At 39.7% G+C, this 22,485-nt stretch overlaps 1 protein-coding gene across 1 annotated transcript; it reads right to left on the reverse strand.

Moving 5' to 3' along the window:
- Positions 1-4,354: 4,354 nt before the first annotated feature.
- Positions 4,355-22,442, reverse strand: MFAP3 (microfibril associated protein 3). The gene is made up of 3 exons (XM_045551313.1): positions 22,405-22,442; positions 11,077-11,537; positions 4,355-7,862 (listed from the first exon to the last, which is right to left on the reverse strand). The coding sequence occupies exons 2-3, from the start codon at positions 11,369-11,371 to the stop codon at positions 7,069-7,071; spliced, it is 1,089 nt and encodes a 362-aa protein (XP_045407269.1). The 5' UTR covers positions 11,372-11,537; positions 22,405-22,442; the 3' UTR covers positions 4,355-7,068.
- Between the last annotated feature and the right edge of the window lie 43 nt (positions 22,443-22,485).

Raw genomic sequence — 22,485 nt, forward strand, 5'->3', positions numbered from 1 at the left:
AGATCTTGGAGGGCCAAGAAATTGGATTTTTCTTTCCTACTTAGACAATAGGGCACAATTGAAGATTCCTGAGTTGCCTGATCAGATTAACACCTTTTTTTCTCCATCCATGTCTTATTTATCCTTCCATGTCTAGCTCAAATCTCACCCAGTCTGCAAAGCATTGTCCATCCTCTGCTCACACACTCGTTTCAGCTTTAAGTCTTTCTGCATTTATTTCTAGTTCTAATCCACTTAGCACTTGATAATACACTTTCTTTTTCAGACGGTTTATTGCAGAAACATCTTATTTTCTCAACTGGCTTGTAAATTTATTTTGAGCAGGATCTACGACTCAAATCCTGGCTCATGGCAAGAAACATAACAAACCCTCATGCAATGCCTGGTGCTTCAAGTATCACCTCTTAAGGAAATTCTTCTGACCTTCAACTGGATCAGACTCCTTTGTTCTAGGCTCTCATAGAATCATTTCCTTTAGCACACTGCTCAATTTTTAACTATACACCCTCTATGTGACTATTTGAATTGGATCTATTTTCCCATAGGCTGTAAGTTCTCACAGAGCAGAGACCACATCTAGTTTTGCTCATGGTAGTGTCCCCAGTTTACGTGCAAGAAACGTTTGCTGAAAACTAAATGAATAGGTGTGGTCTTAGGTGTTCAAGGGGTCAAGGGGCTATGAGTGGAGTAGCCTTAGGAATGGTACAACTGTCTGCTTGCAGTTTCTGAAAGAGCAATGAAACCCACACTGCAAAAATACTACATCAGGAGTTTCTTCTGATGAACTTCCCTCTCTTATGCTTAGGGACAAACTATTTCCCAGAGGGTGGCTCTTCTATCCGAAGGATGCCCCTTAAATGCTGATTTATCACCACTTAGGACACTTGAGTCCTCCCTTTCGCACAGCTGAGCTGGAGGCAAATCAGAGTGTTCCAACTGTCAGGAAGAATAAGCACACTGGCAGCAGCCACAGATCCTCTAGGCAGATGGAGTGACATATGTGTATTTACATATATATATTTCCTAATCAATAGGTTCCAGCAAAAACATGAAAACTCAAAAACATGATTAGAATTTAAGGGGCTCTGAAGGAGTTTAATTCCTTAAAGAAAATTAGTACAATTGTTTTTTAGCACAGATGACTTCAGAAAAAAAACAGCACTATTGAACGATCAAATGTTCCCCCCTAAATATGTAAGTCTTCTTTTCCAAATTAGATACTGGCATTTCTTCTAAGAAATTTATTTCTGGGGCCAGCTGAAAGGGGCTTTGAAATCTAACGATATTTCTGGCCCCTGCCTCTCTGTCTCCCCTCCCCAGACACACAGGACTATTTTTCTGTTTCTTTAACAGGCCAACCTTGTCATTGCTCTTTCCTCTGCCTGGAGTTCCCCTCCCTCCTAATCGTTGAATGTCTGGCTCCTCATCATTTGGGTCTCAGCACAATGCCCTCTTTTGAGAGGCTTTTCTGACTCCCGATTATATGTACACCCTGCCAGTCACTATCACCGCAGAGGCCCTGGCTCGTGGAAGAGCACTGGCACATAGCAGGTGGTCAGTAAATATGTGTTAATGAATCCCTAGGTTCAGATAAGCCAATTATGCCCTCAGCAGAATCTCATAGCCTGTCTGCTGTTTGAGCCACGTGTATTGGAGACAATGTAAGTGATGGCTTGAAGATTTATTTAGCCTAACATTTACCACTTCTGATTTTTGTTTTGTTCATGCATGTGATTATCTTCAAGGAACATGGTTTTCAATTTTATCCTCCACAGAACCACATTTTGTTCCTGTAATGCATGTGAAGATGACCTTGTCACACATTACCTGTTATCCACAACTTCCATTCTTCCCTCCTTTCTTAACAGAAACCCAAACTTTGGGACAATGTGCTCAGTTAAAAATATCCATGCTCATCTCCTCAGGCTTTCTAACAGCTACAGCAGACAGTCATGTAACCCAGTTCTGGCTGTTGAGTAGCAGAAGTTGGGTGAGGCTTCAGGAAAGCTATTGCTTTCTTGATAAAAAGGTACAGACTCAGCGACTACCTGTTGTCCTTTGACCGTCTACCTTTCTCCCTGCCTGGAATGTAGACACGATGCTGAAGGTGACGTCCTGTATGGCAGGTGCTGTCAGTGCCCTGCCCACTAATTCGTTGACACTTATCATTACTATTAATATAGTCACCACAGGATTCCTGCAGAAAGCTCCTGTGATTCTCTGCCTGAGGGCTTTTGATGGCCACAGGAGCATGCTTAGCCCATAGATGGCAGGCTGAAAGTGCCAGGGAGTTAATGACCCCAGCACCAGGCCTTAACTAAAGACAGATGGAAGCTGGTGGATAAATATCCCAGCTCCTTGTCTTTCAGGTAGGATACCTCTGGGGCATGAGCTACGTCCACTGAGGGCAGAGAGAGCTCCCTAGTGGTTCTGAACACATTGTCCACAGCAGTAATACATTCATTAATGCATCCTGTGTTGGCTTTCTTCTCCTCCATCTCACTCCCCACTCCCCTACCTTCTTGGGATCACCTAACTCCCAAATAAACCACTTGTACACAAATCTGTCTCAGGAACTCTTCTGGAGGAACTCAACCTAAGAGAGCTTGTGACCTTGAAGATGAAAGCCACATGCTAAGGATGGAGAGGAATCTTGAAAGAGTCATCTCCCTGATGCTGGTCCTTGAGTCCCTACACCGGCCTCAGACTGCCAATCTCTGAACTTAATTGAGGAAAATAAATCTCTTACTTGGATAAGCCGCCATAATTGGGTTCCTATGGCATGAAGCCAAATGCAATTCTTAGGAATTTTTAGTTGACCACAAATGCAATCCTAGTCATCAGCCGGACGTGGCTGCTCACAAAGCTGACACTCTGGCTGCATTACTAGCCCCTTACACTGTCTGGCATGTTATTGCTAATATAGCATTTGCTTACATGTTGCTATATTTAATCCTCATGTCAATTCTGTGAGACAAGTATTATCAACTCTATTTTACTAAAGCCTAGAAAGGCTGAGTCACTTGCCCACGGTTACACGCTAGAGGTCAAATAAAGATCCAAGTCTAGCCATCTTTTGCCATAGGGAGACGGGCTAGGTTTTCATCCTAAGGAATTGGTGGCATTTAAGTAGTGAGTCACACCTCTCACCTGTTCCCTTTGCCTTTCTCCTAATACTCATGCTTATCCATGTCCACTTCCCATCACTGCTCTCTACCCCTATGGGACCGTAGACTGGCTTCTACCAGAGCTACCTCTCCCACCTTCCAAATTTCATCATAAACTGAAATAAACCTTCTTATCTCTAGGCCTTTGCTCAAGCTCTTGCCTTTGCCAGGAATGCTTTACTTCTGAAGTCGGAAACTGCTGTATTTGGGCCTAGGGAGGATAGTCTGGTATCCACAGATTTGTGGATGCTGCAGAGATGGGCAGCATCCCCATCTCAGTATGGCTCGTAGCACCAAAAACATCCACAATACTTAGTAAATATTAATATTTGTAAGGTTGAAGTGTGTAGTCATGGTGGAATCCAAGTTGAAATCAAATTTACTCCTGTTTCAAATTAACCTCAAATTCTATCACATACAAAATTGAACCGTACTCTATAAAAATTTCAGACAAGTGAAATACATTCCATTGAACATTTAATAAATTACATTCAAGTATGACTTTTTTAAAAGAAGAGACAAAATTATGATACAAGTATTTATTGAAATGCTGACCATTTAAACATCATCTGAACCATATCAAATAATACTCGTTTACATTCTGAAATGTGTTAACGAGAAGCTAGGAATTTCTATATAAGGCTGAGTATTTTCGGTACTCCTGGCCTAGATGAGAAAAGACTGCACTCTCTTACTCGTGACTCAGAAAATACAATATGCTTGCGTCACAACTGCTGGTGTGTTAAGACTAGGCTAGCACCCATGACTGGCTGGGCTCTAGGAAACAAGCATGCTGTGCTCCTGTGCCATATGGGGCCCAAGAGACAGAGTCTGATCTAAGGTGAAAATACATGCAGGGCGTGGAGAGGACTGACTGGACCAAGGGGCTTGCTGTGTCTGGAGGACCAAAGGGAAAGCCGTGTGCAGATATTGCTCTGATCTTAATATAGATGTGAGGCAAAGAAGCAGCCAGGAGCCTTGTCACAACATTCTAGGTCGGCAACTCCAAGATATTTATATCAAGGTAGTTGGTAGCAAATATAAATGCTCCCTGGCCCTGACTCAAGAATTAAACCATCATAACAGATGCAACTTTGCAGAAAGGTGGTTATCAAGCCGCCTATGAACTCGAAGGGGAGTAGCAGCTCGACTTAAACTGGTAAAGAATCTATAAAGATGTTTAAATGTTGATTTTTGGTAAATGTATTTCACAAAGCTACCATTTCATAAGGGCAGTAAGGTTCATGAAATCACAATACAAGATAAAATTTACAAATGCGATGACAGAACTATTTTAAATACATTTTTTTTTTGGGTAAAGGCATTTTTCACTAACTACAAAATCCAGTGAGACAAAAAGATAATTACACTATAGTTATTGTCAAAAGACTTTGTAGTTTAAGTTCAAAAGGTTAAGGATTTAACAAAAAGATAACATGAGACTGTTAACTATATACGAAGAGTATTTGATTAGATACAGAAATATTAAGTATGGTTTTCTTCTTGAAAACTAGCTTTACAAAATAATACCAAGTTCAATTAAATTTTGACCTACATTAATTCCTTATCAATGGCACCATAAACTGGAACATTCAAAGTAAACAAGTTACTTTGGCCACTAAATTAGGTCACCATTATGTTTCTAAAATAATTTATCCAGGATACAATGGAGTAGACTGTATTTAATTATTGTATATTATTTGTGCAAACTCAGATTTTAAAAAGTATTTCCTATATTTTTTCAAAGTTCTGTTTCCCAGAACTTTGATGATTAAATATGTCTATCTTAGGGTTCCAAACACTAATGTCTCTTATGAGAACAAGTAGGGTAAAACTGTTCTCTTTAATGTGAAAAGTGACTTCCTAAGAGATGATCCCAAACCTAATATGTTATGACAGGGTTAAAGGTACTATCTGAAGCTCTAAGGGATGCCCAGGGGACTGACCTTAGACAAGGGATTTAAAAAATTTTTACTTTTTTAAGAGAAACATTGTGAGAAGGGAAAATGTATTCTATATACTTTAGGATATGTTCAAGAGCCCTTGCTTTCATAGCCAAATACAAGAAAACAGTTTTCCTTAAAGAAACAGTGGTCTATGAGGCAAGGCAAGCATTGGCTAAATGATTGGTTAGCTTTTGTTTGGCTCTGGAGGTTTCCATGGAAACAGCCTGAGAGAGAGAAAAGGCAGCATTATCACTTTATCTGTAATGCCATCTGATAAAACTGCACATTGATTCATTCATGCTATCCAGAGCAGACACATTACTTCTGATAAGCCTGACAAAGAAAGGCCTAAGTTCTATCTGGTCACACGTTGGATTTCCTGTCTTCCTCTGTTTGAAACCTTAAATTAAAATCCTGATAAAACCTCCCCTGAACATTTCCTTCAGGTGCCTCTAGTTCAATCAGAAGTCAAATGAAGAAATGTGAAGCCCCAAATGGAGCTCCACTGCTAAGTTCTTAAAATTATATGGCACCAAGCTTCCTGTAGCTGACAAAATTGTTCTGATGAGTATTTACAATTCCATCATAGCCTATCTCATCCAGGCAAGAAATGCCATCTTAAGTGTTTATTACACACAGTTGAACCACATGGCATCTTCCATCATTTTTCTCCTTTTTTATGTCTAGATCATGTGTGTGTGTGTGTGTGTGTGTGTGTGTGTGTGTGTGTGGGTGTATTTTAATATGGTGACATACTCTCAGGTTATCTAATCTTATTTCAGGTAAGCGCTTCTCAGAAAGGCCACAAAAGCAGCCCTAGTTCAGCATTATGTATCTGAAATACACAAAAATAAAAACCTTAACAACAAAATATAAACAAACAAGATTAGGAAGCATTCAACCGTTAGCACCGTATTTAAGAACACAGAGGGTAAGAGTGTTGACAGAGGTCTAAGGAGGAATCCAGCTCTGGGTTTTATCCTAGAATGGGATCCCAAAGATAGAACTCACTTGTAGAGTCCAATACTTTTAAAAAAGGAAAGCCTGAGAAATTCTATTAACAGAAACATCAAGATCCATGATTTGCCAGAGACAGATGACTTGACATTGTTCTTTTTCTAAAAAGCATCAAAGACATTATTCCTTAGGAACAAATTGCTCCCTTCAGGAGATCAGTTGGGAAATCACTGCCAGCCTCAATGAACTAAATGATGTCTCAGAAAGTTAAAAAGACATGACATGCTCCCAAGAAGGACTAATTTACTCATGGAAAGTGGTTTACAAAAGAGCAGTTAGCTCCTTGATATCTGTATAACAATACAGACGTGCTAAGTTGAAGAGATTCAACCTAGGATGTATCACTGGACACTCCACAAGGCAAAACGTCTGAAAAACACTCGTACCTCTGCACGTTATAGCACTGGTGTGGAAATCTGGATCACAGACTAAAGTTTAAGCTTGATTCTTTCTAAAAGAAAGGACCAAAAGTCCAGGGAAAGGTTTACTTGGAGATATGCTGAAGATTTTGGTGGTTTAAAGGTAATGGGTAAGAAGTTACTGGGCTAGAAACCACTTCAGATCTCCTCTAATGCAAATCCTGCATCTTACTGATCGGAAAACTGAGGCCTCAAGCTAAGTGTCAGACCTCACCAACGGAAGATCTGTGACCAGAAGAGAAACCATGGGACTCTCAGAGTTCAGTACTTTTCCTATCATGTTTATCTCTCAGGCTCCTTTAAATCTTAACATGCATCATTTATTCAAGCTCAGGGAAATTGACTGAGAAATACCAGATAGGAAAATCACTGCATTTTTACAAAGATTTTGGCAATTCATGTTCTCATGTGCTTAATATTAACAAACGGAAAACCCCAGTCATCTTTTGGTAAGAATGTTGTTTTTTCCAAGAAACAGGTTCCTTTTCTGTGAGTTGTTTTTGTAGGTACTGGGATAGCTTACAGTTGACAGTTTTCGTATGTTCCATCTTTGTAGTTAGAATTAGATTCGGCAGATCCCGTATCATCAGGTGAGCTGAAATGACTGCTGTCTTGAGAATCTGTATCAATACTTTTGGTCTCTGACTGAAGGTGGACAGAAACCTGAACTGCTATCTCCTGGCCTTGTTCATTCAGGGAGCCATCATCTGAATCTCCTCCTGGCGAATTACTCCGCCCCATCTCTGGGTTAATGACATATATGCCACCTTGAGCATTCAAAGCAGGTCTCTCTTTAATTCTTTCTCCCATGTCATCAGGGTCATCCACTCGCACAGCCTCAAACATTTCCTCCACAAAAGCTCGACAGTTAAGAATAAGGGGTGGAAGAGGAACGCTTCTTGCCAGTTCTTCAATGTAACGCGCAAACTCCATGGTCTTGAATTGTGTCACTTTGGCGAGCTCCAGAGTTTTGGCTGAGGTGATGATGGGGATGCGTTTTGCAATCTCAAAGGCCTTCTGAAGTTTCTCAGCCCCTTCAGTTCTAAAGAATTCGTTGATGGCCTTCTCGGTCTTGCGAAGATGGCTGCTCATCATGCACAGCCGTGTGACATTCAAGATGAGAGTGATTGTAAAGGCAATCAGGCAAACAATCATGTAATACACACTCATGTCTCCCGAGGTGAAGATAACACGTAGGGTGACAGAGTAGGAGGCACGAGTTGGAGAGGTGACGAAACACGTATAGAGCCCGCGGTCATCAAAGGCTACGTTGGTGATGTTTAGGAAGTTATCAGAAATCAACCATTTTCCACCTGATAATCCGACAAATGAAAAAAAAATTATAGCATAAAGAATATTATTACTAAATATGCCAGCTGCCTCTTCATGAAAGTACCTTAACTCATCTGTTAGATTCTACTGTTTGTTTCAATCATGTAAAAAAGGGTAGTCAGAATTTAATTAGCCTGGAACTTAAAAAGGAAATCAAGATCTTCCTTCCTGACACTAATAATTACCACAGCTTCTTTTTTACTGCCAAGCATAAAAAGCCTTTCAGTGAGACTGGTATGTCTACATAATGCTAAATGACTAACCTTAAAAAAAAAATTTATATGTGTATGTGTGTTGACATCATAATCTCTATACATTTTCAGATACTAGAAAAATATGTCTCAGAAATATAAAACAATGGTTTAAAATAATGGTATTTTAAATTGTTATAATTTTTATTTTCTTCTTTTAACTGTCTGCTCACTTTCCGTAGTGAACTTACATAACAAGAAAAAAAGTTGTTTTTTTTAATTACTAACTGGCTAGTCTCATATGCCTTGCACACATTAATTTGTTTTGTTACGAAAGGTTTGTTGATGATATCTTGATTTCTTGGCAAGAGTAACTGAAGCACAAGCCAAAAGATGCATCTCACAAGTTACGATAAACAAACAACTTGGCAAAGAGAATAAAGTTGCCCTTAAGATGGCTATGCTTCTGTTTTAAACCTAAAACATGCTACCTCTCTTCCATACACGAAAGTATCTTCATTCAGGAAACGTGTATACAGAAGTATACAAGTTGATGAAAAACATATTGACCACTCACCTTGATTCAACATTCTTCAGTAACTTGGCTCTGCCTTTACCTTCATGGTAAACTCCCAGAGCACTCTGCTTTAACTATGAAAGCCATTCAAAGATGGGATGGATGGGCTAACCTGGGGTGTGGGTGTGTCTTCTAGTGACTAGAGGCGGTATCCCAGGAGAGGCTGAGTGACTGCTTGTTAAGTATCACCTAAATGCCCAATCTTCAAAATCTCTTTCATCCCTGAGATTCTACAGTTCTGGATTATGTTAGTAGCACATAAATTAGTGAGCACTCTAGATTGTGCCCACTTTCTATCATCATCAAAACTTATTTAAATTCTATAGGTACATTTATTTTTAAGAGCCATCACTTCGCTAATGCAAAAAGGAGGAAAATATGCAGTTATGAATATAGCCAATATACCACAAGCTTCTCTTCTACTAACTTAGAGCTATGAAAAGGATACCCTTTGAATCCAAGCTATGATGAACTATGCAGACTCCATTCATCAACTGCTGCACTACAACCACAAACTCTCTAGCTCACTTGCTGATAATAGCTCAAGATTTATGAACCTTATACTAGACTGACATGCTCTTTAAACTCCTCTCACTTGAGATTCATAAAACTTAATACAATTTTCCAGAGCTGCTGCTGAAAGCATCAATGATAGATGTTAGCGGTTTTCAGAGTAAACGCAAAATAGGAAAATAAAACTGCCATTCCACTTGGCTGGTCTTGTCCTAACCTAAGGCTTTGTTTATGCAGTTAGTCTAAAATGATCACACTGATTGAATAATTCAAATCTCAGATGCGTTTGGTCAGGATATCCTAGCACCCAGAGGAGACAGGAATCTAGTTCAGTGGGTCCAAATGTGGAACCCCAAATCATGTTGAAAATACACACTCCAGGTACCACTCTGGAGATTCTGATTCAGTAGGTTTGTATTTTTAACAAGCTCATTAAAAATACTCTTTTCTTTCTAACTCAAATTCTTCAATCCCCTGGTGAGCAGTTACTCAGTCTGTAAAAGGTTAAGATGTTTATTTAGCGTGTACTTCTGAAGGAAATAACACCTTTGTACTTTTCTATTTTCCACTCTAATATGAATAACCAATATCCTTTATATTTCAAGAGGTTACACTATCTTTCTAGCAAAAAAAGATGGTCTTTCCTGAAAGTGAAGTTTGTGAGGATCTCAGAATTTAATCTTCATCCCTTTGGCTTTTCATGGTGATTTCCTTTTGAGGTACATTATAACTCAAATATGCATGAAAAAAATCTCTATAACACAACACTGGTTAAAGAAATAGTAGTCTGGATTAGGATGGGTTCACAGATCCACAAATAGCAAAATTAAATAAAAATCTGTCAAAATGTAGACCTTGGTCACATTATCATTATGTCTGATTTTTAAGACTGAAAAACAGAAAAATACAAGAGAAACCTTCCTCTTTTCAAGTAAATTAAGGAATAGAATAGAAAAAATGAGCTGGAAGGGCTTACAGAGTTCCATAATGCCCCTCTTCTTCTTTTTCTTTTTCTTTTTTTTTAGAGACAGAGTCTCTCTTTGTTGCCCGGGCTAGAGTGAGTGCCGTGGTGTCAGCCCAGCTCACAGCAACCTCAAACTCCTGGGCTTAAGCAATCCTTCTGCCTCAGCTTCCCAAAGTAGCTGGGACTACAGTTATGTGCCACCATGCCCGGCTAATTTTTTCTATATGTATTTTTAGTTGGCCAGATAATTTCTTTCTATTTTTAGTAGAGACGGGGTCTCACTCTTGCCTCACGCTGGTCTCGAACTCCTGACCTCGACCGATCCACCCACCTCGGCCTCCCAGAGTGCTAGGATTACAGGCGTGAGCCACTGCGCCTGGCCTCATAATGCCCTTCTAATGCTCAGAGATCTAACATCAAAGTTTTATGCATAGATTTATACTCATTTTAAAAAATGCCCTAGACTTCCTCTAACGTTTATAGTAATTCATTTCAGAGCAAAAAATATTTTATTCATAACAAATTTTCTTAAGTCTAGCTAAGACCTTTCTTGATATTTTCATACAGGGCACCACACTGTACTATTTGGTAGCAGTCTAGGTGAATGAATGGTACACGTGGAGTTGTGCAGTACACTACCTGCACAGCTGTATGAAAGAGCCCTGATTTAGTCTACCTTCAGTGAAGGAGGAAACCAAGTCAGGAGGAAAGAAAACACCTTACTGTCATGTAAACGCTTTTTAAATGTATAACTATTCTTTTTTTCTTCTTCTGGTGAAATAATTATAATTACTTTGCTTTTTCTGATAGGTCTAATACTCTAGGCCTTTCAAAAGTTTTAAACTACTCATCCTGTCACCTCATCTTTGAGATTTCTTGACTATCTTAAAAACCAAGAAGACAGAACAGGAAATGAGTAAACTTGATTAATTACACCCTGACACAGTTACCTCTGCCTCTGCCATCCAGTTGCTGTCCTTTTGAGTTGTACCAATGGACATCTTCGTAGTGACCAGCGGTGAGAAGACACTCCATTGAAACACTAGTTCCCTCTTTGGCTATGATGACATCATCACCTGAGTGGGAACTTGGTGAGAGTTCAAAGATTGAGGGAAATGAAGCATTGTAAGAACTATGATTTTCTCCCAGCGGGGCCATTTGGTTGAAGTCCACATCTTCCAAAACAAAAGCAGCTGGCACAACAACACTCACCACTAAAATGAATAAGCAACAATGTGGCTTCATGGGAAAACAGAAGGAAATCTTGTTTAGATTTAGAGAACTCAAAAGCTTCTATACTATAAGAGCACAGTGGGTAACTTATTGCTTGGTAGGGAAATTTTCCAAAAAAGTGGTAGATCCAGGTGTATTCTACAGTCTTCAAGATTAAAAGATGTGAGTGGAGACGAACCTAAAAGAAAGCCAGATATAAAAGTTTAACCAACTGAGACTTATAATGGGGTGAAACTGTATGTTCCAGAAATGAACAGATATGAAATTGATTAGAATAATTGGTGTTGACATCAGGGAGTAATTAAAGAGAATACCACCTAAAAATCTCACATAGAGACAGTAAAAAAAGCACTGAATTGGAAAATGGCCGACCTAGATTCTGGTCCTAGGTTTGCTACTAACTAGCTGTACGACCTTGGCAAGTAGCATTCTCTCTGGACTTCTGTTTTCTCATCTGTCAAATGAGGGACTGGATGAGATAATCTCTAAGGACTCTTCCAGTTCTGAAATGCTATGATTCTATTTCACTCTGACAAATTCTATGCAACAGGGAGCCAATGAAGGCTAAAATATTTAGCTTAATGATCTTTTATTTCAACCTGCACCATTACCATCTGTTGTAATATCAATAATGTAAATCAACTGGTACATCATAATCATAACCATGGAGCTCAAAATTTGAGTAATTCAAGTACATAGATATATAAATAATGCAGGGACACTTAAGGTAGTTGTACTTGTCTTAATATTAGAAAGAAAATTACACTTACTGCAGATACATAAATAAAGCTATTGACTTCTGAGGTTATAGAACCTTCCTCTTGGGCAAGAACGTTAGACAAAAGAATTTTCCTTTAATAGTTTCTTCAATATCAAAAGACAAAATACAGTACATGTAACAGTTTGTAAGCATAGCAAGTCTCTGGCTCAAAGTCTGTAAAATTAGCTAAGGGAAGGATTAACATCTTAAGTGTCTAGCTGGCAGAAATGCAAATATAAAACCAGAGAGAAAGATTGTTAGACAAATTTTAAAAAAGAGGAAAATATCATGAATAAAAAGCAAAGTAACATCCCAGTCTAAGAGCCTGTGTGTTTATGACCATCTTCCTGGTAATTTGATTTCCCCTTTAAAAACCACTGACTCTCAAAGAAAAAGTTCAACTTCTACATCTCTAAAACATTAGATGAAACACCTAGCTTTACTTGTGTAAAGACCCAAGATAATTACTTTTGAAAATGACATTTACTTTCCTTTATACTTACATGAAGGCAGTGTGATCACAGAACATAAAAAGTGATGAATCATTGTATTTTGCCACTGAACTTCTCAAAGTCTGAATTACAATAAGATGTAAATGTCATTTAATTTTCACTAGCCCTTGAAAGGATAGTTAAATAGTGACAATAAATAATTTTCCAAGTCTTTAAAATTTAAGGATAGACTATTTAGAGTAAAAAAACTTTAGACTTTGGCTATGCATGGTAGATTGAACATGTGTTTATTTCCATTTCTTCATAAAACAACACTAAAGGAAACAAAGTCTTGGCATTGAAGAGGACATCAGAAATGATCTAATCTATTCACTTCGCAGTGACTTGCTCTTTAATGATTATGCTAGAAGTTAGCAGTAGACCAGATTAGAACTTGGTCTCTCTTTTTCAGGAGCGGGTTATGGGCGGAAACAATGAAAGTAACACTTATTGAATGACTGCATTAAGTCAGGCACTATGCTAGGGGCTTGACTTGTGAGCTCCCAAGTTTCACTATAAGATATACAATAATTAGTAGATATGATTTTGTCCTTTATTCTAGACTAGTGGGTCTCAATGGCAATAGGCTATGAGTGTATTGAAAAAGTGCTCCAGGCTTTCCCCAGGTCTTTGATAAGGAGTGACTGTGGCCTCATCCAAGTCATCATTATCCAAACTTCATTCAGTGCTTCTGCTGTCATGATTTTTTTTCTACATCCATATACCAAATTATTATGCCTTTCCTTTAAATCAACTCATTATTTTATTTTTATACATTTATTTTAAAAGGAAACTCTTATCACTTCTGTGGATAAAAGTAACTGTACACATAAAGACAAAGAAAACAAAGCAGTGTTATTAACTTCCAGAGATACTACCATCTGCTTAAGGCTCTGAGCTAGAGGCCTGTTCTCTTTGTAGGGAAAATAAAACAAAAAGCCCCCACACCTTCAGTGTATTCTAATATTGCCTTATTTCTTATCCTGCCATTTTCTTCCTTCCCACCCTTCCCCACCACTAAGTTTTAGACTAGAAGTATACATTTTCATATTCAAGCACCACTACAGACACTGTCTCTGCCTTCATGAAGCTGTCTGGCAGAGGATATAGACGCTAACTAAAAATATGCTCAATGCTACCCAAGGGAAAATACAGGATGCTACAGGAGGACTCACATGGGTAGCTAACCTTATTGCAGAAAGCCTCCCTGAGAAAGTGAGGTGTGTAGCAGGACCTGAAGAATTAACATGAATCAAAAAAGGAAGGGAAGTTCTCCAGATACAGGGTCAGAGGAGAGTGAAAAAGCAGAGGGGTCACGGGTCAGGAGGTGCTCAAGAAAAACAGATACAAGTTGTGGTAATGAGGTGGTGGCCAGAGAATGCTGGGTCTGATTCCTGATTCTGGAAGGAATGTACTGGGCCAACGGCAAAACTGGACATGGACTCTGGGAATTCGGATGGTGAAGTGAGTGAAGTGAGTAGAGTGTAAGATGAAGAGGTCAAAGAACTGAGAGGCTCAGGAGTGTGACAGATCACCTGCGTGGATGATCCCCCCCCCAGGATCAAGGCAATTACTGTAGAAGAAATGGGAAATAAAGGACATGGACTCTCTTCCTGCTCTGAGATTCAGAAGCTTCCGGAGGATGAACAGCCTCCACAGAGTGCTGGAGAGCCAACAGCGTCCTTACAGACACGAGGCTTGGCACAACATTACTGCTGTGGAGCTCCTTCCTGCAGCTTCCCTGAGCCTCCTTCCAAGGTCTGGCTCTTCCTCCCACACGGATCCAGAGTACACGTAGATACAGGACAGCTTCTCCCTGACCCCCTGGAGCCTTCCCCACCTACACCACTCACTTGGCTCTGGCATATGCTGCTCCGTACTGCTCTGCAGTCTACTCCGTCTCACCTATGAGCCCCTTCAGCACAGGGGCTATATTTTTTATTGCTACACGTCACAAGTAGCACATGGTCAATAAATAATTTATTGATGGAGATTAGTTTAAATTTGATAAAGTGATGGATCTTTATAAACTGAATAATGTTATACAGCAGGGATCATGATTATGCAAACTGACATATTTATTAGCACCTATTATATTCTCTGAGACAAAAAGAGCCAATGCTAACAATCTCAAAAGACCTTCAAGGTACATACCTAAAGGAATTCATGACTTCCAACCCCTAAAGTCTCCATTTACCATTCTGTATTAGAAGATAATGTGGGAATAAAAGATCACCAACTCCAGAGTTTCCAAACCAGGTTGAGTATCACAGTTACCTAGAGAGCTTGTTAAAAATATAGATTCTTGGGTCCCACCCCAGACCTAGTGAGTAAGAATCCCTGGGTTTGGGTCTTGGAATTTATGGCTTTTAATTAGCTCCCTGGGTGATTCTGAGACAGTGGGTCCATGGACTGGTGTCTAAGGGCCACTAATACAGTTCCTCATTTCCTCTACAACAACCTTGCTTAATGCTGCTCCAGACTGTCTGAATACTTTCCCAATGAGAGAACTAATCACTCACATTCCATTCTGGATTTAGATTACTCTGGATCAGTGTAATTGATGGTCTCTGATAAAGGCAGAATAGCAGAGAGGTTCAGAGTACAGACCACGGTGCCAGATTTCCTGGATTTGAATCCTGGCTCTAACTCCAACCAGCCTTGCAACTTTTATAAATGACTTAATCTTTGTGCCTCAGTCCCTCATCTTTAAAATGGGAAAAAAAAACAGTACCTATTCTCGTACGATTATTGCAAAGTCTGACAAGGCAGTATATCTAAAACACAGAGTCTGGCAACAGTAATCACTGAATAAGCTCTAGTAATTATTACTGTTAATGATTCTTTCAGACATTGTGATAAAATATATACCTGATAGTTAAACTATTATAAAACACTTTTACTCAGAATACCAGGCAACCTTTAACACACTGACTGCCACACTAGAAAAAATTCTTTTCCTTGGGGCCACGGTGTTTTATTATGAAAACAGAATAAAAACTTCAAAAACAAAATGATCCTTTCTAATTTAATGAAAAATTCGTTATTGACTTCATTTAATCCATGTTTTTAGAATCAAATTGTCAATACTAATTGTAACAATAAGAACATCAACAACTAAGATTTTCATGAACCAGCTGCAGAGTTTTGCCCAGGTTTTGCCTCACAAGGCCCTTGGCTCAAAACTAGCCTGAGTTAAATACAACTCACATGGCAGTTAATGTGTTAAAAATCTTAGGGCAGGGGGGGACCATTATGCAGTTTTAATCTTTAAAATTTCACATTTTTCTTTTCCTCATTGCAAATAAATATTTTGTAATAATACAGATTGAACAGCATAAACTGAGCTTCGATCCCATCCGTGATATGTTATATTGTTTTTGTGAGTCCTGAGTTTGTGGTAGAGAACCACTGTTGTGGTCTATTTAGCCCATGGTTCCCTTTTTTGAGCCCTGCCTCTATTTTCTTGGGCCTAGAAGGAAGTCAATCCATTGGCTGACTAAGTTAATCAGAATCTTTAATGTTGGAATTTGGAATTGAGACTCTTGTGGGTTAAGGCCATTTGAGGAAGAGTAGGCAGACTGGGGGCTGAGGCAGTCAGGTTTGGGCCACATAAAAGGAGAAGCTCAGAGAAAGCACAAGAGGGATGGAGAGGGGAGGGTGGGAAAAACAGAGAGGGGGGAAGAGGAAGAAAAGTGGGGAAAGGAAAGAGAGACTCATACATGCTGCTGTGGCTCCTGACAGAATTCTACTTCCTGACTTTGTGTTTTTTTTGAAAGAAGTATTCAATTTTATTCAAAATTAAAACCATGAAAATGAACACTGAACATGCAAATAACGTAGCAAATAGGGAAATGGTTAGGCAGGAGAAAAAAGACTAAGTTCACAACTAGCGACTGAACTGTGGCTGTGGCTCCCAGGCAGTCCTCACCATCAGTCGCTGACTCTTCTCCTCACACACTGGAGTGTGGCACGCAAACTGCCCATGTGGCCAAGATCTGTGGTTCCTGTTCTGTACAGATATAGCCATTTGTCTCTACTAGAAGTTTAGAGAAACCTACAAGACATGGTCTAGAAAAACACTATGAACACCCTTAAACTGCTCTTAGGCCAAAGGTGGCAGAAGTAGCCTGGCACAGGATTTCATGCCAGGAGAAAAACAGGTATCATAATTGCCTTATATGTCTGGTCAATACTGGACACTTCATACTCATACCATGGATATCCTGAACACAAAGGATTTCTGATCAGAACTACTAAGAGATATAACCCATCAGGACTACTAAAGATATAACGTTGTTGAGCAGTTGTGAGAGAAAACACTGGCAAAGATATGTGTTCAAGAAAGTGACAGAAGCAGAAAATAAGAGTAAGGGAACAAATCATGCTTGCGAGGGGATACCCTTGACTTATTTCTTTATACTAAGTCTCCTTTTAGTTAAGTCAGTTTGAACGGGTTTCTGCTCCTTGCAATACAAATTGCATCAACCATAACCATTCTCTTCATTCCAGCCTAATGACTTCAAAACAGCTCAGCTAAGTCAAGGGCCCAACAAGTGCAAGATGAAGCAGCAGGTGCTGCAAGGGATGTTAGGTGAATTAGGACACTGTCTCAGATGTTCAGGAATTTACAAACTAGCTTGGGGCAGGGGCATAAACAGCTAATTATATCCAAGGCAGTATGAGAAGTACTGAAGGGAAGTACAACTATGCTGTGAATGTGAAAAAGACAAATTTATGAATTTTAGAAATGCAATTCACTTGCAAGTTCTAGACTTCCCATAATAATATCATGCCTGCTATTCTCAGTGCAGCAGCTGACATTGGAAGCCAAAGAAAAAAGAGTTCAAAAAAGAAAATCAAAATGCCACCTTGCTGCAAACAGTTAAAAACAGCTGTACTATGCTTGTGGCTTAAGTTACTTGGTAGAATTTTCTATTACCTTTCTCTCACCATTAATAAGAATGTAACAGATAATTGTGATTCTCAAGTTTAATCCAACTCCTTTTTCATCTTTTAGGTATACAGAAAGTAAGCTTTGCTAGGATCGTGAATAATCAGAAATGTAAATGATTTTACCCTAGAAAACCATTCTGAATATCGACTATATTATTTTTAAAAAAGGGAAAGAAAAGAGCCTATAGCTGTCATGCCTAACAGATTGCCCTGTTGCTGCTCCTGCCAACTTCTGAGTGAAGAAATATTTCCGTTCTGTTCCAATTTTCAACATAAGTAAATAAGGAAGTAATATGGCTGATTTCCGTTGTGGTGGCTCAATATTAAGTTGGCTGAGGAAACTGCTGTTTGCAGAAATAATTCTGAGATAACACAAATGGGGAAAAGCACTGATGCCCAGATGGTATTTTTTTTCACTATAATTATATCAGAATATTAACACTTCATTCTCCATAATTAAATGTGTTCTAGGACAGTGGTTTCCAACCTTTTTGGCACCGGGGATTGGTTTCACGGAAGATAACACTTCCATGGACTGGGGGTCGGAGGGGAGGCAGAGCTCAGGTGGTGATGCAGACCAAGCCATGGGGAGTGGCTGTAAATACAGATGTAAATACAGATGAAGCTTCCTTTGCTTAACAGCCGCTCACCTCCTGCTGTGTGGCCGGGTTCCTAACAGGCCACGGACCAGTACCAGTCTGTGGCCCAGGGGTTGGAGACCGCAGTTCTAGGTTATATTTACAGCTCATCCACTCTTCTCTGCCTGCGCTGTCACACTTGGAAAATGGAGGAGTTCCTACACCTGGCACAGAAATTGACAAAGTAGCATTCTGAATTGGCAAGGGGGAGAAAAATCAAACGAAGAGCAGATTGTTAGCATTACTCTATCCTTTGCAAAGAACAAACATAAAGTTGTTCTGCTTATACTCAAACATTATTATAGGGATCTGTAACATAAAAAAGTTAGCAATATGTAAACAGAAATCACTATTTTGAGGGCCATTTACTTAAAAGCTTCTAATTAAATTAGCTCTTATGCTCGCAGTAGTTTCTTGGAGCCATCACACACCTCATAACTGGCATTTGGTCAGCCTCAGCTCACACTTTAACATATTTTCTGGCATACTGAGAAACATCTTTTGTATTTACCTTTATTGGAGCTTTGCTTTAAACCCAGGATTATTTCAGTTATACCTGCAACTTTTATCCTTTTGCTATAAGCATTTGCTGAATAGCTACTGGATGCGAATGACAAAAACACTGATTAATCAGGCTTAGGTTTATGATCTCCCCACCCCATTTTTTCTCCTCTACAGTCTGAAACATCCCCCAGTATCTTAAACTCAGTATAACTAAAAAAGAACTCCTCACTCTCACCCACAGACCTACTTGCCCAGCATATGCACAGCTTGAATGATGGCCACACAGTTTTTGCGATATCAAAATTATAGGATTATCACGGTGTGGTGGTTAGGGGCATAGGCTCTGGAGGTATGGTGCCTGATCCTACCCCTGGGTGAACCCATGGGCTTGCCAAGCCTTAGTTTTCACATCTATTGAATAAGGTTATTAACAGCAAACACTTCACAGGGTAGTTGTAAGGACCAGATGAACTAACGTGGGTAAATTATAAATACATGTTACTGTTATATTATTCCACCATGTAGATGTTCAATTAAGACCTATTGTCCCTAGGTCACAGTCCTTTTATCTCATCTGGGTACCAAACTATCTTAATTTCTAAATGGGTATCCTTAACTCCAATCATACCCCTTTGATATATCCAAACACTGCCCCTCTCAGAATTGGTCCTAAAGATAAATCCAAGCCAGTTAAGGCAATTTTAAAATCTATTGATGATTTTCCACTGTCCATGAGATAAGCTTAAAATTCCAGGCTGGCACCCATAATCCTCCAAGAAGATTCAGGTGGTAGAACAGAAGTCATAAGAAGCAGCCCTGCAGTGTCCGTAGGTATAATAACTGCTTGCTGAAGGAATGAATGAATATAGAAGTCAAGTCTGGTTTTAGTTGTACCTCTATCACTAATTAGCTATGATGTACTCTAGTGGCCTTAGTTTCCTCATTTGGAGGCCGATTATCATTCCTTTGTTTGCTTAAATCCTATAATCTTCCCGGCTTTCCTGCCATGGCACAAAGCTTCAGTTATGCTTGTTTCACTCTCTAAATCACTTTTCACCTTACAGTTCTGGTTCTAGTTGTCCCTTCTGCGAAAAACTTTCTGCCCCTGTCCCCATCAACACCTTCCTGTGGAAATTCTACCCTCTTTATAATAACCAACTCTAATTTCACCTTATTCAGGAAGCTTCTCACCTAAACTCTCATCACTACCCTCTTAATTTCAGATGAATTTCTTTTGCTCTGTCAGTACCCTAACACAGAGGTCCTAAACCTTTCTGGCATTATTTTCCACAGGTGGGGGGAAAGGCAGAGCTCAGGCAGTCAGGCGGTATGCTGATGCCCAGGGAGCCATGGGGGAAGGCTTCCCTCTTCACCCACAGCTCACCTCTTGCTGTGCAGCCTGGTTCCATGGAAGATGCTTTTTCCTCGAATGGGGGTGGGGGAAGGTGGAGCTCAGGCAGTGTGATTTGCGCTATTTCTAACAGGCCACCCACCCGAAGGGTACCAGGAGGTCCAGAGGTTGGGGACCACAGCCTTAGCACACTGAGAATACTCTATCGTGAGACTCAGCACAGTTTCCCTTCGCCAAGTTAGCCATCTGTTCAAAGAACTGTAAACTTATGAATAACAGTCTAAAAATCTTCTCAGTTCTTGGCATAGAGGCACTGCCTGTGGCAAGTGCTCAACACTTTGAGTTCAGACACTCATCAAGCTGGTAGGCAGAAAGGTGTCTACTACAAACTTCTTACTAACTTCTTAGAGTCTCAGGGTCTGGAAACTGTCAATGGAGAGATTTGAAGATAAGAAAACACACCTATTTCGATTTTAGTAGGCAGACCACTCTAGAGTGGAGAATTTTAACTGGTCAAATTATACAGGTTTTCTCAAAATGTGATTTTTAGACCACTTTACATCACATTAATCTGTGGTGCTTGTTAAAGAGGAAGATTCTGACTCCACTCAGACTTACTGACTTGGGGCCTCTAGGGGGAGGCCTGGACACCTACATTTTTAATGTGCATAATTTTACTGATTTGCAAATGAAGCCCATAATTCTTGATTGTCACGACAGTATTGTAATTCAGCGATTCTAAAAGTGTGGTGCAGGGACTCCTGGGTGTCCCTGAGACTTTTCCAAAACTATTTTCATAATAATACTAGCACATTTGCCTTTTTCCACTCTCATTTTCACACAGTACAGTGCAATTTTCTAAAGGCTACATGATGAGACTGATATTGTAAAGAATGAATGCATGAGATATGAGAATCTAGCTGTCTTCTATTAAGCTAGACATTAAAGAGATTTGTAAAAATGTAAAACAATGCCATTTTCAATTTTTCATGTGTTTTGGAAAATATTCTTTATAAAAATGCTATTTGTTAACGTAATGAGTTTATTACTATTTTAAAATGAATTAATAACTTCTTTGAAAATTCTGTTGATTTCTAAAATGGCAAATATTGATAGATATTACCCACATAAACAAAAACTCTGAAGTCCTCAATAAGTCTTTAAAAGTGTAAAAGGATTCTAAGACCAAAAAGTGTGAGAACTGCTGCTATAATTATTATAATTAGCAGCATATTTAAATTAAGATTAAGATACACTTAACTGGCTTATCAAGATTCCAAACTTAAGCCTAAAATTCTATGCATTTTTCATTACAACAGAAAAATCACAGAAAATTATACACTTATACAGATGTTTTTTATTTGTTTTTTTAGAATAGGCATTTTTAACAAGCTCCCAGGTGATACCGATACACCTAAATTTAAAGAGCCACCATCTGTAGCAAAGGAAAGTATCTCAAAGGTTTTAGAAAGTGACAATTATTATATCTAGACATTAGGATAGTAATTCTGAAGGCATTAAATGCAGTTGGAAGGCCTGGGTTCTTAAAGGGCCAAGTCCCTTCACCTTTCTGGGATTCAGTTTTTCCTATCTGTACAATGAGGTTGTCTTTAATCCCTTTCTAGCTCTGTCAGTCTGGGTTTCATGCATTACCACTGCTTGAGGGCAACAGAAGAGATGCATCTTTCTGACGAAGGATCAGGAGTAATCTGAAAGTCATAAACTAGAGCATGCTACTCATCTGCTTAGAAACTGTCAAACGTTTTCCACTGAGTTCCAAATAAAAATCAAACTCCTTGTCCTGACTCACAGGCCTTGAAAGATTTGGTGCTTAAGTCCCTGGTTTCATCTCCTTCCTGCCACTTTTGCTCCAGCCACGGTGGCGTTTTTTCTTTTTCTTGACCTTGCTAAGTTTGTTCCCACTATATTGTCTTTGCACTTGCTATTCTCTCTGCCTGGAATGCTCTACTCCAGATCTTCGTAAGGCTTATTACTCCCCCACTTCTTTCCCCCACATTATCCTGTCCAGGTTTCTTTAAAGCGCTTACTACCATCTTAGATAATACTGTTCGTTTACTCGTTTATAGTCTGCTTCGCCCACTAGAATGTCAGCTACTTGAGGGCAGGGCCCTTGTCCGCTCACTCACAGACGTGTCTCTGGCGCCCACGGCAGTGCCTGGAAGGTATCTGGCACTCAGTAAATGCTCGAGGACCGCGAAGTCCTGGACGCCGGCCAGGCCTTCAAAAGGATGGCGGATATTCCAGCCTCCTTCACTTCCGATCGCACCCACGCCTCGGCGTCCCCCAACCTCCCTCGCTGCGACCCCCACGAAACCCTCACTCACCGGACTGGCACCGACCTCCTTCCGGCCCGAGCTGCTGCTTGACCCGGACGTTTTCCCGGCAGGCGGGCCCGCCTCCGCGCA

Source organism: Lemur catta, chromosome 5, assembly GCF_020740605.2.
Source record: "Lemur catta isolate mLemCat1 chromosome 5, mLemCat1.pri, whole genome shotgun sequence".
NCBI lineage: Eukaryota > Metazoa > Chordata > Mammalia > Primates > Lemuridae > Lemur > Lemur catta.